Here is an 18,442-nt window from a genome sequence, read left to right as displayed (position 1 = left end):
GGTTTGAATTTGTTTTTTGTAAAAATAGGAATAACTTTGTTATTCATTCCAAATGTATATAGATATGTTCTCGTTCTCCCTCGTTCTCTCTCTCTCCCTTCCCCCTCTTTTTCTACACACACACACACACACACACACACACACACACACACACACACACTGTTAGAGATATAGGTCTATAGGTTGTTTCCAGGTCTAAGGAAATAAACTGTTACCGATTTCATTACATGAAAGTATTATTAACTGTTACGAGACGTTATGCAATACCATTTTCAGTAAGAACAGTGGAGACAATCCTTGTTGAAAATATAGAAACCAATCTATTTCTACCTATGGTGCTTTGAAAAATAGATAAGAATAATAAAGGAAAGGAAAGTCTTTCTTTTAACAAGGAAAGCATCTTGATCAGATGCGATTCTTTTTTTGCTACAGTAAACATAGTTGCTTCTGGTTGTGATTATCTTTTAGCTTTGTCTGTAACCATCAGGGCCTTTATCCCATAATCTTTTCTATTTCTGTCACTTTCTAGTTTGGAATATTTCAGTATTTTGGTTATTGATAAGGCAATTAAACTTTTGGGGGATACTTTTTCTCTGAACTACTAGATTTTCAGTCAATAAATAATAGCAAAATATTTCCAAAGCCACCTACTTCTTTCCTTAAACTATACTTAAATGAACCTTTTGTTTCTTTCAAGAACATGTTTCCTTCTAAGACCAGCTTTTCTCTTTGTCTTTGAGTAAAAAACAACTTTAAAATGTGTATACACTTTACAGGTCTTTTATATTGCTTTAAAATGTTGCATTAGCATAAACTTTCATTACTTTTAAAGAAAGTTTGGTTTACAAATAAAAAAAAAATACTTCACTATTTTTATTGCTTCCCGAAGTGCATTATTTATATAAACGGCCATGATGATTTTTAGATTCAAAATAGCAGGTCTCAGAGCAGTATCACAAACTGCTTTTGACAGCCTGTCTTAAGAGGCTTACACTCTTGGAAAACTGCTGTTTGTGAATCATAAATCCATAGGTTCAAAACATGTAGGACATCTTGAATGCTCTTGCAAGTGGGAATTTGTCCAAATAGAAGAATAACAAGATTCCAACCTATTTTCATTCAATACAAACTGTTGTATAGTTTAACCTCTAACTCAGCGATGACGAACCTTTTTTGGCTCGCGTGCCACAAATGGGGGGAGCGCAGGGGGGTCGTGTGTGGGTGTGCCGCACCCATAATGCAATGCGCGACCCCCCCAGTGCGCATGCGCGCACAACGCGCGACCCCCCCATTTTTACATGCTTTTTTCGCCCTCCCCAGGCTCCAGAGACTTTATAGGAACCTGGGGAGGGTGAAAAGAGCCCCCCCACCCCCCCGGAGGCCCTCCAGAGGCTTCAGGGACCGTCCGGAGGCTTCCCTGAAGCCTTCGGAACACTTAAAACGACCCTCCGAGCAACCCGGAAGTCACTTCTGGTTTGCTCGGAGGGTGGTTTTAAGTGTTCCGAAGGCTTCGGGGAAGCCTCCGGATGGTCCCTGAAGCCTCTGGGGGGGGGCGAGGGGGGCTCTTTTCGCCCTCCCCAGGCTCTTATAAAGCCTCTGGAGCCTGGGGAAGGCGAAAAATAACTTTTAAAAAGGTGAACTCAGCTGGCCAGCGCGGGTTGGATTTGTTTTTTTTTTTAATAGAACAATCTACACCACTACTTACCTCCAACTTAGAACTTGGGGCCAATGGTTTATTGAACATGCTTAAGGAAAACAAATTAACACTCAGCAGTAAATAACAGGTTTTTCTTTATTCAGTTCTAGCCTCCACTGGGCAGAATATGCTCAGATCAGATTGGCTAGATTTAATTTTTTATTAAGACAAGAAGCCATAAACAGTGATTTTCCAGTGCAATGCAAAGAAGTCACAGACTGTGTATATCTGTACTCTATAGCCATAAGATAACATTCTAGTCTTCTTCCTCCTACCTCTCTAAATTAACCGGTAGGCCTCTTGATGCTAATGTCCTCCTTTCCAGTCTCAGCCTCTACGCACTCATGTTTACACAGTTCTGTCTTTAGTGGGCTATCTAGTGCTGATATTAGTTAAAATACTCAGGATTCCCCCCCCCCCGTATTTTATTGATTTGTACTTGAAGGAATTGTGCTGCAAGAATAATAGTATCATGACCTGGTTCCAGATTCTAATGCAGAAGTAAATTTTGAAACACATAAAAATCAGATTTTGTCTTGCTAAAGATTTCCCACCATATACTACACTAATACTTGTATTCCAGAACAATTAAATTTATATCACCCTGGGTATGAAGTTAATTTTAAAAAAATTGATTATTTAATGTTTCAGTGTCATCTGTGGATATATATATATATTGCATGACTTACTTTACTACTTAAATATTGCATGACTTACTACTTTATGTTGATAACACCTGCATGCAATGAAGTTCTTGGATATGCAGAAATATATTGTTATGGTTGGCACTAATACAGTGTAAATATTTCTTGTTTTGTATACCTTAGTTTATAATAAATTTATATGTATATATGTTGCTGGGACTGTCTTTTGGCTAATCTGTGCCAAAAGATACAGTGTTCCTCTCTATTGATATGCACTTGCTTTACTCACAACACAAATCTATAAAACCAAGTAATTTCAGCCACCATAATCTGACCTTGCCAGTGCAGGGAATAAACTGTTGCAAATTTCCCATTAAAAATCCCTTATTTTATGACTTATCAAGTGAGTAACGTAAACTGACTGGGTAGTAATAGCCAGCTGTCTCAATGTTTTCATCCCAAAACATCCAAGTTTAATTAGTCACCCAACTTTACGGTTTTAGATCTTAAAGGTTCATAAGAATCCTAGCTGGCATCTGTCCAGATTTTGCCTACCTTTACTTTATTTAAAGTTAATGCAAATGTTTGCTGTGCTGAGCACACCAAGAGTTCAGAAAAATAGTAACTTGTGTATTATGCTACTTTGTTTTAAATCTTTTAATTAAGTCCGCTAAAATTTTAGAAGCCCTCAAATTATTAAAAGTTGTAATTCAATGTAAGGATAATTGTTCAATAAATCTTGGAATATACCATGGAAATACTACAAGGTTTTATATGCATTGTTACGGCTAAATATGATGACGATAATAACATCCTCTGGATCTTAAAAGTTGATTATGTTTTTTAATACAGTAAGATTTGATGTCAAATCTCTGCAGATTGTGGATTTCAGTTGGTTAATGTTAGAATATTAAGGCAGAATTTTGACAACCCCTCAATCTGATCTGATCTGCAATCCAGATCAGAGAAACTATCTCCAGAAAAGAGAATCTCTAAAAACTAATAATTTAAATTATTTAATTTAAATTAAAGCTATTAAGGGACAAGTCAAGATGGGCTATTGTTTGTCCATTCAGTTATCAAGAATGAATGACATATTTTTAACTAAAGGATTTTTTTTTTAAAGGTAGATACCGGCAGTATTATATCTACCTTTAAAGTAATACTTTAAAACAGCATGATACCATTTGAGTTTTAGAAGCTCTGGGATTGACCAGTAAAAAGAATTTAATAATTAGTAAAATGGTACTTTAATTTTTTAATCTTAAATTTTATGATCTTTTGTGATAAATATAGGAAAATGTGTGTATACTAAATTGTATTTCTTTCAGCCATAATAGTGTTATTAGTGTAGGAGTTATTTCATGTTATATGTTTTGTGTATTCAGAGCTTTCCATTTTCAGCTCTTCTGATTGGTTTATCATTGCATGTTCACTGTCCAGCATGAAGCGTGCCAGTTCAATGAATATTCTTAACGTGGGTGGCAAAACAACTGAAGATCATTTTCAAGTAAGAAGCCCTATAATATTCTTATGCAACTAGACGTTACTGGCAGGGCTTAAAATAGGTAAAATGATGAATTTGGGCATATCAGAACTCAAACTCAGACATGGAACTAAGTTTGATAGTGTTTCATTCCTAGTTTTATGTCACAACACTGCAACAATCTATTTCAAAGCTTCTAGTATGTAGGCCCAACAACTTTATTTAAAATGGCCATCAACATTTGCAGTTTTACCCTTTTATATACTGTTGACTGCTGCTAATTCATTGCTCTTTCTATTCTCTGAATATTTTAGGGCACGAATTCCAGTGTTGTCAATAGAAACAATAAGTCTTTCATACAGATAGCAAATGAGGTGACAGAACCATGCAGTTCAGACTACAATCAGGTGTTGTGTAATTGAACATGTCTTCTTGGGTTGTGGATTTGCATTTCTTGCATCTGTCTTATGTATGCTTTTTTTGTGGTGAAGAGAGTAAGTCATAAATGTTGTATGAATGAAGCTATCTGGAGACTATGATAAAGATAATTGACTATATGGGGGACGACGACGACATATCTTATATGATCTTTCCCATAATAGGGAAGCAGAGGCTAATAGAGTTGTGAGAGGTGTCTGTATGCTATTTATAAATACTTTCAGGTAGCAGACATTGTATTATCTTTATTGTCTTATGTATGGACAGTGTTATTCTGTAGTGGCTTGTAGTATGTTAAAGGCATTAGAAATTGCACATAAATTCATTGATGATCAAGTCCCCATCCTTTTTGTACTATTTTACCATATCATGGTTTTTCAAAATCATCAAAATGCTTTTCCAGAACAATCCTTGTCTTCCACCTTGTTTATCAAGGGAAAGCAGACAGTTGTTGACTGCTTTATATTAACATTTTCTGAAGTTTGCAAGGTTACCTTCATTGTCCAGGCATTTTAAGTGGCTATTGGAGTTTAGTGTCACACTGATTAGGATTAAAATATATCTGAACAACATCCAGCATACTGATGCACTTAAGTGTCAATCCGCAGCAGTTTCACAGTTGTGTAAATTGGAGAGTTAAGTCTAGAAGGCAATTAACAGTGGATGGAATTCTGTGTGGCTTTTCCTATTTGCCAGCTTTTGCTAAAGTCAGAGGCTACTCAGAGCTTGGTTTACTCTCTAGAGTAACTTTAATTTGTCCCAAGGAGCGATAAATAAAAATAAATTGTGCCCCTGATTAATTACAGGAAGATTTACACTGGCAAAAATCCAACCAATACTTTTTATAAGGATTGTTTTTTCAAAGTTCAATTTCTACATAGTACTTGCTGATGAAAATCATTGGATAGGGCTACAATCTTTCATGGGGGAAAATGAGATCTTAAAACATTAACTGAGTCACATTTTAATAATGTCTGCATGAAGACTCTCCTTCACATGTCTTAATATTTGTCATGTTTGATTTAGTAGTCTTGTTTAAATGACCAGTATTATGTTGTGGCTGTTAACTAACCTTATAATTTCAACTAACATAGTTAACAATGTAGCAGATGTTTCAATACTAATGTGTAACACCAGGAGAGTAAAAATCTATACATGGGTAGTTCCAGTTGTCTGAAATATTCCTGCATTTGTATAAAGCCCAAAATAAAATACCCAAAGCAATTGAGAACTTCAGTTTTAAAAATGGAACTATTTATAAATGCTGCCAACATCTTGTGGAATATAATAACAAGGGTTAATAAAGGTAAAATAGTTGGAGGGATAAAGTTTGGAGGGACAAATCTCAGTTTTTGAGACATTTGTCTTAATACGGTTGTAAGGCTAAATATTTAAATAGCATGGATATGAAAAAAAATGTAAAATGGTTCTATTTTTATAATATAAATATATTTGGTGTGCATTTTATATTACAAATAATCATAGCTGTTAGCATTTTCAGGATGCAACATTGCATTTTTTCTTGTTTGCTGAAGTTGCTATATTTTTATGAATTCAGTATCCTGTAGCAGAACTCTTTATTAGTCAATGTTATCATACAAACCATAGAATTTAGGATTTTTTAAAACTACCAAGATATCTTAAGTTCTGAAAAAACAGTTCTGAAGATCTTTCATGCGCACATGCTATCTTAGAAACACATTCTTTTTAATTGCTCACTTCTTAAAACAAGCATGATAAAAAAAATCTGATAGTACAATTGGCTACTTTGTCTAATAAAGAATGATTTGACTGAACATGTGTTCTTCAGATAGCCACAGTTCGAGAACAGAAGCAAATGTTTCCAGTTTTATACTTGTGGCAGACAAAGATATTTTAATTAGGAGCTTTTGGGATTCCTCTTTAAGGAACTGAATCAGGTACTGATAAAGCTATGAAATGCTCTTGTTGCATGTTGGAATAAAGCCTATCTATTAATTGAAAGTGGGCTGAATAATCTTGAAATTCAGTTAAGATCCTAAAACTAATTTTAGGTAAACAGTACCAGTCTTTCTTTTTATTTTGGATTACCATGCATTTTGTTTATTTGGCGTTTGTATTTTTAAATGACTGCACAGTTTAGAACTGTATATAAACTCTTTCTGTTCTCTTTCCTATGCAGGGACGAACTAATTGTCTGACAGATTCAAGAGCTAAGAGTGTCAGTCACACTGATTTGGCCCACTGAGGTTCTGGAACAGATGCTAGCTAAAAATGTTCGTATGAATCATGAAGCACTGAGATTCACAGGTTTTGGGGGTCCCCATTATGATCTTTTTAGCACTTTCTAGGTTAAAGACATAACAGAATGGACTATTTCTAGGCTCTCTTAAAATAACTGGCATTTTAAAGAATCCTAGAGTTAGCAATTAGCTTCTTTCTGAAGCATGCTGAGTTTATTGTATTGTTACTAGCAATTTGGAGTTGTGTTACAGATAGCTGTATAGCAGTATTCATAAGCAGAGAAAAATATGCCCACAAAATAGAAAAAAGAACTGAAGTACAAAAAATGCAAAAGCTTTCCTCAACGTACTGTTTTAAAACTGTTACAGGAGCATCCATTATTAACTATGTATGCATTTGCTAGAATGAGATTTACATTAAGTTCATTGCTGTAAGGAATAAGGACTTTGTACACATTATAGATTACAGATACAAAAATTGTCATGTAGTTTATGACATTCGGGGTTTAAATCAGGAATGCAAGATACCGGTTAATTGGAATGGAATAACTTTGACACCTCTTGAAAATGACAATATCCAATTAATTGTGGCTATCTTTAGTTTAAAAATTAATGAAAGTGGTGCAGTTTACTTTAACGTGGAAGAGAAAAGCAGAATAAGCTAAATCCATTGGGTTTTCAGTCTTTTGATTTTAATCCCACAAAACACTCCTTTTTTCTCAGTCCAGAATTATAAGTGCTTACTACCTCTTGAATCTGACTTCTATTTCAGTTTGGAGTGAAAAAGAGGAAAAAATAAGTACTTTACTGTGAAGTTGTGGCTTGCAAGAGGGTCTCATAAGAAATTTGTCAGGATAAAAAAAGCCTATTAGTGGCAACTTTTACAATCTTCCATTGAATCCTCCATTGAATCGTTTTTCTCTTCTCAGGGGACTAGATAAAAAAGGATGTTTTATCTTTTTCCATTTTGCAATACTGTTATTTGCAAGCAGGAACTAGGAAATGTGTGCAAGTCATGATTGTATACCAAGAAAATTACATCTCTGGCCAGTAGGAATAACCAAGCTAAATTAATTTTGTTAATTTCTTGCAGTACAATCAATGTTAATGTGAACTGCAGAGGTTAAAGCACTAAACGGAATGTATTCTAGTTTTAAAAAAAATACATATAACAAGATTTGTGGTTAAGCTACATCAGTCCAGTCTTTAAATGAAAAGTGAGATCTGGTCAATGCTGCTGACTATGTAGAGGTTTTGTGAGAACATTGCATAATTCATTTGTAAATCTCGGTGAATTATACTTGCTGATTCACAATGGAGTTGGTTATATTGTTCTTAACCATCTTAGTTAAATTCTAAAATTCTGAACTGACTTTGGAAAGCAAATATAAAGAAACCAAAAAGCTGAAGTAAGATACAATGACTCCATTTTTATGTTATTGTATTTGGCATTCCTGTCTGAAAAGGCTTTACATTACATTGGTGGTATATTTTAATACAATTTCAGTCTGTTATTCAAAGTGGACTATAAATATGCCTTATTCAATATATTTTTGAGAATAAGAGCATAAAATTTAAAGCTCTTTGGAATAAAATGGTTAGGTTATTAAAATAATACTAGTCTCCCTTGTTTTTAACAAGGTTTCCATTTTTATTTTCTTAAGGAGAAAAAGATGCATAAATAAAATGTTTTGTAAGGTAACATGGTTGTGAGTTACATTGTCCTTTGTGTTTAATAACATTTTTTCAAATGAATATTCATATTTAGCTTTATATTGTTCTAAAATTACCTCTTGAATGCATGCAGCTTAAATGAAAGTTGAAAATATATGCTGCCAAAAAGGTGAAGGGGGCAGCCCTTTAATGCCATCTTGTTTTGATCTTATAACAAAGTATAGTAGTATGCTTAAAGGAATGAACCATAACAGCTGTCTCTTCATTTGGTGGGACTAAAATTTTGATCTGTCCAGTAGAATTTATGAATACTGTTACTTTATGTCCTCCAGATGAGATGAAATAAATTCTCAGAATTCTCAGGTCATTTAGACTTAAAATTCTGGAAATCATAGGAATATCTATTTTTAGAAGGAAAATCTAGTATGCTATGTATTATGAATAAGAGAATTGACCTAAAATATTAATATACTCACATGGGCAATACATATTTGTGGCTAATCTGTATGACTGTGCTGAACTTGGTTCTTAGTCATCTAACTATCCTGCCTTGCTTATTATGGATCTATCTGTGAATAAGAAATGACAGAAAATATTTACCTGATACTTTTCTTTGAAGCAGTTTACTCAGTACATTTGATTAGAAAAGTGGATATACACAAATCTATGGCTGGGCCATGCTGTGATAAGCTATCACTCCACTGATATATTATTGAGGAAATTATGAATATAGTATATCTTCTGCAATGTTACATAAACAGTTACCATATATTTCTAGTTCATGATACCAACAGTTCAGCCTTTCACTAATTTAAGTGAGTATTGTGGAAAAATAAATCACATAACATTCATTTCATTAGAATCTTGTATTTGGTGCAGAAATAACTTTTCTTTGTACATCTGTTGTACCTATTTGAAGAACTGAGTCCTCACCAGCAAAACCTATTATAAAGGGTTTTGTCCACTCTCAGAAGTAGCTTAAGCAACAATCTGTGTTTTGTATAATCTCTAAAGCACGATGCCTTCCCTACCAAGTACGCTTCTTCATAATAAATGATTTAATCCTGTCTTAGAAATGTATCCGTGGAAACAACAGGGCCATCCAATTAAGTCCACATCTGTCAGTGAATCCCTTTTAGACCTCATAACAGTAAACTGAAAAATAAGTTTGAGGTGTCCAAGTGAAACAAAGGGAAAGGAACATGAGAAATAGCTATGTGGATTCTTCCTGTTAGGAAGATTGCCATTTCTCACAACTCTGTGGTAAAACAGCAGTGAATTGAAAGCTCAATTGCAATATTAATCTATCTGACAACTGCACATTAAATGTCTTGGCAGCAACAGATAGATTTTTTTCTCTTTAATTTTAAAATAGTATAAGTGATGGCGATAATCTAAATTGCCCATTACATTATACATTTTCTTAGGTAATACTGTTCATTACTACCTGTCACAATTTTATTTGTCTTATAAAATAAGTTGCAATATTAAATATAGTTTACTTAAGCTACATCTTTAATAGGTTCCTATATCTATTTAGGATGCTCAAGAATATAGTTAGCCCCAAGACAAGTCTTTGAAAGAAACATTGGGGTTGGACTAGAAGACCTCCAAGTTCTAACTCTGAAGAATAACTGTTATTCTGTTACCATGGTGATCTAAAATACTTGCCTTGATTCAGTAGTTATTCATATGTATATGAAAAATTGGCATTAGTAGCCTCTGGTTTCAAGAAAATGCTTCATGGAAAACGATTCAGATGTTTACTACAGATATCCCTCTTTGCAAGCAGGAATGCTTTTTAGATTTAACAATGTTAAATCAGATGGCTAAAAGATGTTTTGTGTTACACTAGTAATTCCACTGATTATGGAAAATTAAGTATTTTTATTATATATATTTCTGAAACAGATTGTGTAGTGTTTTATTGAATTTGTTTACAATGTTGAAATACACCAATTTGTTAACAAGGTCAATTTTCCCACTGAACTCTGCTACTATGAAATCTGCTGAAGTACAAAATACATACTTGTAACATAAATTCATGTAAAAAATATTTTACCAGAACATGTTTATATTTTGCTGAAGTTATGAATATTCCCTTTTAAAAATATGAAACTTTATTTCATTATTGTATATCTCAAAATTAAATCAGAAAAATGTTACTTTTAAAAACACATGAATGTAACTCTTAATTCATGTGTAATTATCAATGTGCAGTTCTTTTTCTTCAAATAGTAAATTAAATAGTTTTTGTACCCTGTATGTATGACTTACCGCAAAACTGGATGTAACTAATGGCATTTCATCTGTGCACTTTATGTATGGCAGCACTGATGGGGCTATTGTATAGATATTCAGCTAAACTGCTGAAATGAGAGTAATTCAAAAATAGCTTAAGAGCACTTAAAGATACCATAATCAGAGAAAAAATCAACAAAGTAGCAGTTTAAAAAAAGGAAATAAATTGTATAGGTAGTCCTTGGCTTACAAAAGTTCATTTAATGACAGTTCGAAGTTACAACGGCATTGTCATGTGATCAAAATTCAGACTCGTGGCAACTGACTCACATTTATGCCAGTTGTAGTGTCCCAGGGTCATGTGACCTTTTGCGACCTTCTGGCAAACAAAGTCAATGGGGAAGCCAGATTCATTTAACAACCCTTTTACTAACTTAACAACTGCAGTGATTCACTTAACAACTGTGGCAGGAAAGGGCGTTAATGGGGCAAAATTCATAGTACAGTTTTAACACTGGAAAATATTAAAATGGAAACAGTCTAAATCAATCTCTTAGATTTGATTCTACATATTTTATTTTAAAAAATTGCATTTACTCTTTAAAACAACTGAGTAATTTTATTCTTACAGGAAGAAATAATGCACCATCAATTTATCTGCAAAACTAAAAAATTGGCTCTTTTAAAAGTTATAAAGTTTGGTTTTTTTAATTGGAACAACATATTTCCAATTTGCCACAACAATTTCTTTAATCTATTTTGATTCTTAAATGGATGTTACTGCAAAAACATTTGCCTTAGGCTAAAGAAGCAGACTTTCTTCAGAAATGTATAGCATGGTGTCTCTTTTGTTTTGTTTTAATCTGTTACAGAGTTGTGAAGTATTTGTTTCATTTTTAAAGCTTTCTTGTTACTCTCAAAGTGTAAAAATAAAGAATCAAACAGAGCTACATAAATGTGATTTCTTTATTAAAGGGACGGAAATGTTCTGTGCGTGAAATGTTTACAGTTAGTCAACACTGGTTGCTTAGCAACCATTGGACGTTCCAACACACCGAGAAGAGGGTGTGTGTGTACTTCAATCCAAGTTTGAAGTTCCAAAAGTGTGCTCCCCCAACAGCCAGAGGACTGCACTTTGCACACTCAAAACCAGGCCATCTTTACAGCCATTTGCAGTGTTCTGTGATCAAGTTTTACAAAATTTTGTGAAAACCAGCATTTACTTCTGGGTTTTGGCAAAACCACACCTGTAGTGAACCATAAGAATCACTGCATTTGCTTAACAACTGTCACCAAAAAGGACTGTTAAAAGTGGGGGTTCACTTTATGGCCATCATGAGTTACAACATAGCAACCAGCTATGAATTCTGGGAGTTGAAGTCCCAACATCTTAAAACATTCTTAGAAAATAACTACGTTCAAAGAATATTGTCTCCTTGTTCTTTCAAACAATTTTTGTAATTCCACCCCATTGCTGTATATACATGATATGCTGCTATATCCAATCCATTACTTTGCATAATTCTCTACGCCAACTTCTGTGTACCTAAAAAACAACTTGTGTCAAGATTATTGTGTACTGATTCACATTTCAGAGGAACGTTTGGGGAATTTATGAAAGAAATTTATCCTACAAATGTACAGTCTTGAGTAATGCTGCCTGTTTCTCCATAGAGAACAAAGTTTTGTCCTTAAAAATATCATTAAATTGGGAGAGGATGGTATTGTCTTAAATACCCTGAAGAATATTGCATTGGAGACAATGACATGTTTTTGTTTAATTTGAACTTCAGGTCATTGTTCTGTGAAGTTGTTATGTAGTATTTCTAGTTAGCTAGAAACTTAAGAGAACATGATGAGACACGGAATTAAATATTTACAGGAAAACAATCCAGCCAAAGTCAAGTGTATTTTATTATTTTGAAAAAATTCTAAATATATACTCAACTTTTAATCAGCCTGTAAAGTAAGTAAACATAGTTTATATTAGGAAAGCTGAATGTTTGCATTGTAAACTTAAATAACCTTCATCTTTAATTATTTAACCAAATGGTAATCTACATTTTTTTAGTAAAATAATTGAGTTCTGCAGTCTGTTTAAAATGGAATCCAATAAAAGTTGTATCACTTAATGCTTTGAGTCATGATGGAGGCAAAACACTCCCACCAGATATTTTCCAGATATTTTTGACATAATTTAAAAAAGATTCAGTATAAACGAAAATCTAAGATTCTCCATTGTTGCTGCGGTATTCAACATTTGTTCACAGTATGTTAAAATGTTATTATTATCATCTATTTTAGTATTTACCTGACTTTTCGATAATCATTTTTACGGTCTTAAACATGATTTAAAGTACATGCAAATTGCTACATGGTATTAACAAAAACTTAAAAGCTTTAAGCTTAAACAAAAGCTTAATTAACAGTGTATAAATTATTAGGAAAGAAAAAAGTCTCATGTACTATTCCTACAGAGAAAATTTATTGGCAGGGCAAATACTTTGGACAAATAAAGAGTTTAGGATGTATTATCCTTCAATAAAGTGTGGCCATAAGAAGCTGCTGTGTGTTAATAATTTACTAGAAAGCATGCAATATGCTAACCAACACTTTGTGATCTGAAGATGTTTTAATAAGATCAACTAGGCTAAATATTATTTGAACAGGACTTCCTCTGATAATGAGAATCTTTGTTTAAATACAGTATAATAAAATATTTCTAGACACAAAATACAAAGTGAAGGAATACTCTCCATTTAATCTTCCATAAATTGCATTGAGAAGCTTCTTCAAGCAACCGCAGAAATCAATTACAGCATTTAGGAAAAACATCTACCAAAATATGATGTTGGAGAAAGTGTATAACAAACATAGGTATCGTATATAGGCACAATACTTGACAATGATATGAGAATAAGTGAAGTTTAAGCAGCAGACTGTCTCTGCTCATTCGATGAAATCCAATGGGTATGTATGGATATTTCAAGTCTTTCCTAATGAAATAGTGTCATCTATCAGGATTTAGAAAGTTTGTCTTCTATGTTACATCATCAGTCCTATGGAATTTCATTCCCATCAGATTTTGATTATCCCAACTCTGTTGGCTTTCCATAAGACCTTGACAAGTTGTTTTTCTCCCAGGCACTGAGCCAATGCTGGATAGGATCATTCTGAAATGACTTTGAATCAGTTGGGATTTGGCCTTAATTAACCTCTACTGTGAAAGATTTTAAAAAAAATTAGTCATGTCTAAGCTCCCGAGAATTGTTAGGGACAGCCACACAAATCCTTTAAATAAATAGTAAATAAATATGAACATTTAAGTCTTATTATCTTTCCCCCCCAATGGTACATGAGGACCTTATCTAGTAAGTTTCATCTCTTGGGGTTCTTGTGTATTTTTATATTTTTTATTTTTAGAAATTTAGAAAATGAAATTATTTTTCCAGTGTAGAGACTGCAATGGAAGTTACCTATATGTACATTTAGTGCACAAGCAGAATATAAATATTTCTTCATAAGTTAAAAGAGAAGAGCAAAAGAGTTAAAAAGACATTTTCATCTTTGTCCTCTTAAAGGTAAACGGGACCCAACTAAATATCCTCAGGAAAAGAATTTCCCAGCCATCCTAGTAAGCTGCATCACACCATTAATAGTCTACCCTGACTTTAAAAGAGTGCAGCACATTTAAATGGATCTCTTAAGTTATTATTTCAGCCTAAGCACTGTCATTGTAGCGTGGTAATCCTGTGTTAAATACACATAAATGTAATTGCTGACAGCAAAGAATTTCCTTTCTAGAAATACAGTTTAACCTTCAAAGGTTTTTCAGTTCAAACTTATTTTATCAGATGTTTGTGATATATTTGTTTTGTGCTGCTAAAGTGGATTCTTTTATAAACTGAAGTTTTGTTGTTCTATTTTTGTAGTTTAAACTGGAGTTCAAATTATTGTTTGCGATCATTCTGAGAGCACAATCCAGATCAAATAATACAAGCATTCTACTGAGCAAGCACTTTGCTGAGCAGACAGGATAATGCAATAGATAAATAGGATGATAATCACAGGACCAGATTGAGGATTTTTAAATATATCAGCTCCATTTTATATTGAAAATGGTTAAAAAAATACTGCTTTACGTTTCTTCATAATCATGACTGATTTTCCCAACTCCTTTTACACCTTCCAGATTTACAGTATAATAGCAAAAATGCTGCGGCAAATGAGGCGCAAAAATAATTCTTAACATTCGGAGTTCACTTTTACTATACAGTGTTTCTCCACCAGTCAGTGCTTGGTTTACAGTACGACACACCATCAATCTCATCAACAGCTGATTAGACCAAGTTATTCCCAGTGCTGGAACAACAGTCCTGGCTGAACAGCTGAAACACAAAGCCTGCAATTATCAAATATTCTATTCAATTTTGAACAAGGGGGAAGTAAGCTTTTTTTTTTTAATGATTTCTTGGGCTAGCCCAGGGGTGTCCAAACTTGGGAACTTTAAGACTTGTGGACTTCAACTCCCAGAATTCCCCAGTCAGCATGGAAACCCTACAGCAGTTTTTACCAAATTGCATTTGCAATAAAAGAAATCTTATTACACAGAGTAAATAAATAGTATTCATTTAACTATTGCATTTAAATTCCATTGTTAAATCTATTTTTTGTTGTTCCAGAAGTGTACAGCTGCCCATAGTCCAAAATTTACACAATCCTGGGACAGATGAATTAATGATATGGTTTGATCTAAGACAGGGCTGTGAAACTCGCTGGCTGGATGTGTCATGTGCCCATGCCCGATTTAGCGAAGGGGAAAAAAAAAAGTCCTGATATGTCACGTGACTCCACACTACCGCACACATACAACATATATGAGATATGTGTTTAGATCTCTTTCTCTCACTTTTGTGTGTATGTGTGTGCACATGTGCGCATACATATGTGCTTGTTGAATTTCTTTTTCCACTCACCTTTGAGTATTCCAAACAGCATTTTCTCTCTCATTCATTGCATCAGTTACCTAGAATATATAAAAGAAATCAAGAAAAAATGTCCATTCAATGCTTTGTCAGAATGTAGTAATAGGAAAGAAATAATTTTACTTCACATTATTTACTTCTAATAAAATACTTTGGCTAAATCATACATAATTAACCAACCTTAATTCTGGCGAGACACAGAATTTTACTTGCAAACATTCCATTTTTAACTAGGAATTTCATTTAAGTGTTTAAATCAATGTCCAGTCATACATTAAAATGAGTTAAATGTATATAGCTCTCATGAAATTAGTGGGATGTTGCTAAGGCCAAGCAAACTCTGCTATTTTACCTGATTAATGCATATTATGGGGGTCTGGAACGTACAGCTTAATCTGTGAAGTTTTGCCCCAAATCTCTGTAAATATTTAGCTTTCTGGACAGAATCTGTAGCACTGAATTCACATCTGAACAAGGCAGCAATGGAGTCAATAATGATTAGCCGCACCATTCCTCTCGAGAGCAGCAAGCTAAGTCTCTTAGTAATGCATTCATGGAAAGTGTCCTGTAATAAGGAAATACAACAGGATGCATGTCAAGTACAGAACAGTTGTAAAAAAAAAAAATCTGTGCTCCACTCTGGATGCACAGTAATTGCTACAATAGCTAGAGTAATCCTTATTCCAAAATTTGTATTTGTTTGCAATGCCAGCAAACAGCAAATTGTATACTCAATCCATCAGAGCTTTACTGAGTCAGGAAGCTGAGTGAGAATTACAGCAATGTTGCAAATCTATGCACATTATCTTGAGACTAAGTCCCAATTAACCCTTCTGAATGTATAATAGGATTACATTAAGATTTTTACAACAGGATTATTGGTATGGTTCCTCATTCTAAAACAGAATAAATATCATTTTTCCATGCTTGGAAATATGATTATTCAAAGCTTCTTTCTGCCAAAGCGGACTAGCATTTTTCCAACCAGTGATATTTTCCATGGTGTCAGATAGGGGTCAGTGCCTGGATAAAGCTCCTGCCTAATGTCACCATCAGGATTGAAAATTACCAACAGGAAAGAATTAACTGGCCAGCACAAATTGATTTACCATACTTTTCGGAGTATGAGACACACTTCCCCCACCCGCCAAAAGAGGGCAGAAATGTCGGTGTGTCTTATACATCAAATACAGCCATTTTTGGCCTCCCGCCCCGCATGTCTTGTTTTTGCCAAAAATGGACCCATTTTTCGAGCAGAGGATTTGGGAGGCCTGCAGAGTGCTCCTAGGGGTTGGGGAGGGTGAAAGTGGGATGCATGAGAGGCCAAAAACAGGACTGTTTTTTGCTAAAATGAGATGCAGATGGTTTGAGAGGCCTGCAGAGTGCTCCTGGGGCTGGGGAGGACAAAAACTTTTTTTTCTTGTTTTCCTCTTTGAAATCTTGGTGCATCTTATACTCCGGTGCATCTTGTAGTCCAAAAATATGGAAAGTCTTCTAAAATAAATTACCCTACTCCAAATTGAAATATATCCTACTAACTGCAGAGCTCTGCTGCATTACTATCAGCGCAACCCATAAGCCATTTATAGAATAGTATAGAATGAATGCTTTTCTTTGCACAATTTTTATTTTATGTTCCTGATGGAGCATCAAACTGGGAAGTAAGGAGTATAGCTGACAAATCATTCCAGTAAAAAACCAAATGCAGGAGAAATATACTGGAAAGCAAGTTCTTATCAATACATTAATGCATTCATTTACCCTTCTGGCTACTGTTCTAGTAAGTGAAACAACCTCTTCCCCAATGATCCATTCACTATTAATATTTAGGAAGGTGGCTAAAATGCAGTTATTCAAAAACACTTTTAATGTTTACATGTTGTCACTGGGAGATGCTATGTCAATATCATCCTGGGTAAATTAAGACATTACCCTGTGATTTTTTTTATCCTGTGTTTTATCTGTTTTATACTGCACACTGCCAGGAATCTATATGGAGTAACAATACATCAAGTAAGTATGGAGATCTGACCAAAAAAGCTGGTTAAAAAAGTTGCATTTACAAAAGTTGATGTGTAGTAAAAAACCTTAACCTTGTATTTGTGATAAACGCCTAACTTTAAAAAACATCATGGCCTTTTCATTTCTTCCCAGCTTTGTAGCAGCAGTGGCCAAAAAAGAAATTTGTATTTTCTTCTGTTTAACCAAGTAATGTGTTCCATGTGTACACACACACACATTTTGTCACCAGGAACTAATCAGGATATGTATATCTGCACTGCCCATCTGTTTGTCAGATGATAAATTAGGATAGATCCATGGGAGTTGCCTCTGGATACAAATTTCTGTTTTTCCTTCATATATTGAATCTATTTGGCTTTCAATATGTGCGTGCATCAAAAAGCATAGGCCAAGAGGCAAACATGGCCATGTGATCAAGAGAGAAGGGAGGGGTTTAGAATAGAGGAGTGGTGGCATGCTGAATCATTGCCCATCTGCCCCTCACAAATGATGGTGAATTGAGGTGTTTTTTTCTTGCACCCATTTTCTAAATCAATATTTTTTATTTCTTTTTTTCAGCTTCTCCTATCACATCAAATATGGTTATATTATGTTTTGTTTGAGAGAATTTTTCTGCTGACAGACAGACAGCCATCATTTTGAGGCTTTTCAGGAAATGACTTTCTAATATGCCATTGGGTCAGAAAGAACAAAAGGAAAGCATTTGACGTACATTTGTCTCTTGGGCATTCCACTTTTGTTTTGTTTTCCTTAAAACAAAATTAAAAATAATGTTAAGCAAAAGGCATCCTGTGGAATTCCAGTGTATTTTCTCACAAAGGAAACATTGAGTATGCCAGAGGAAAAACAAGCAACGGATTAAGCCAGATCAATTTCTCTTTAAAATCAGTACAATGCAATGCAATGCCTAGTTGGAAAGATTTTCTACGCCTGAAGCATAGTAATCAAATGCCAATCAATTCCCCTCTCTGCCAATTTTGAAACAGCAAATGAAGATTGCTTTTCTATCTCACTTACTCCCTTCTAGTTGGATT

General features: G+C 34.1%; 2 protein-coding genes across 14 annotated transcripts in view; one reads left to right on the top strand and one right to left on the bottom strand.

The window, feature by feature from the left end:
* Window positions 1–18,186, top strand: part of KLC1 (kinesin light chain 1) — a 49,315-nt gene extending 31,129 nt beyond the window's left edge. For 3 of the 10 annotated variants that reach the window (XM_081933930.1, XM_081933931.1, XM_081933924.1), the window contains exons 15-17: window positions 3,784–3,850; window positions 4,141–4,233; window positions 6,426–11,347. In XM_081933930.1, coding sequence (XP_081790056.1) covers window positions 3,784–3,850; window positions 4,141–4,233; window positions 6,426–6,491 — 226 coding nt within the window. In that variant the 3' untranslated portion in view covers window positions 6,492–11,347. Of the gene's footprint in view, window positions 1–3,783; window positions 3,851–4,140; window positions 4,234–6,425; window positions 11,348–17,966 lie in introns of those variants that run through there. The other 7 variants (XM_081933935.1, XM_081933933.1, XM_081933925.1 and 4 more) reach the window with 5 other exon arrangements.
* XRCC3 (X-ray repair cross complementing 3) overlaps window positions 11,491–18,442 on the bottom strand; it is a 12,156-nt gene continuing 5,204 nt past the window's right edge. For 3 of the 4 annotated variants that reach the window (XM_081933941.1, XM_081933943.1, XM_081933940.1), the window contains 3 exons: window positions 15,739–15,951; window positions 15,378–15,427; window positions 11,491–14,789 (listed from right to left, as the gene is read on the bottom strand). In XM_081933941.1, coding sequence (XP_081790067.1) covers window positions 14,540–14,789; window positions 15,378–15,427; window positions 15,739–15,951 — 513 coding nt within the window. In that variant the 3' untranslated portion in view covers window positions 11,491–14,539. Of the gene's footprint in view, window positions 14,804–15,377; window positions 15,428–15,738; window positions 15,952–18,442 lie in introns of all 4 variants that reach the window. The other variant, XM_081933942.1, reaches the window with a different exon arrangement.

This window comes from Natrix helvetica (assembly GCF_964273705.1).
Source record: "Natrix helvetica genome assembly, chromosome: 1".
NCBI lineage: Eukaryota > Metazoa > Chordata > Lepidosauria > Squamata > Natricidae > Natrix > Natrix helvetica.
This window is presented reverse-complemented; position numbering and strand designations above follow the sequence as displayed.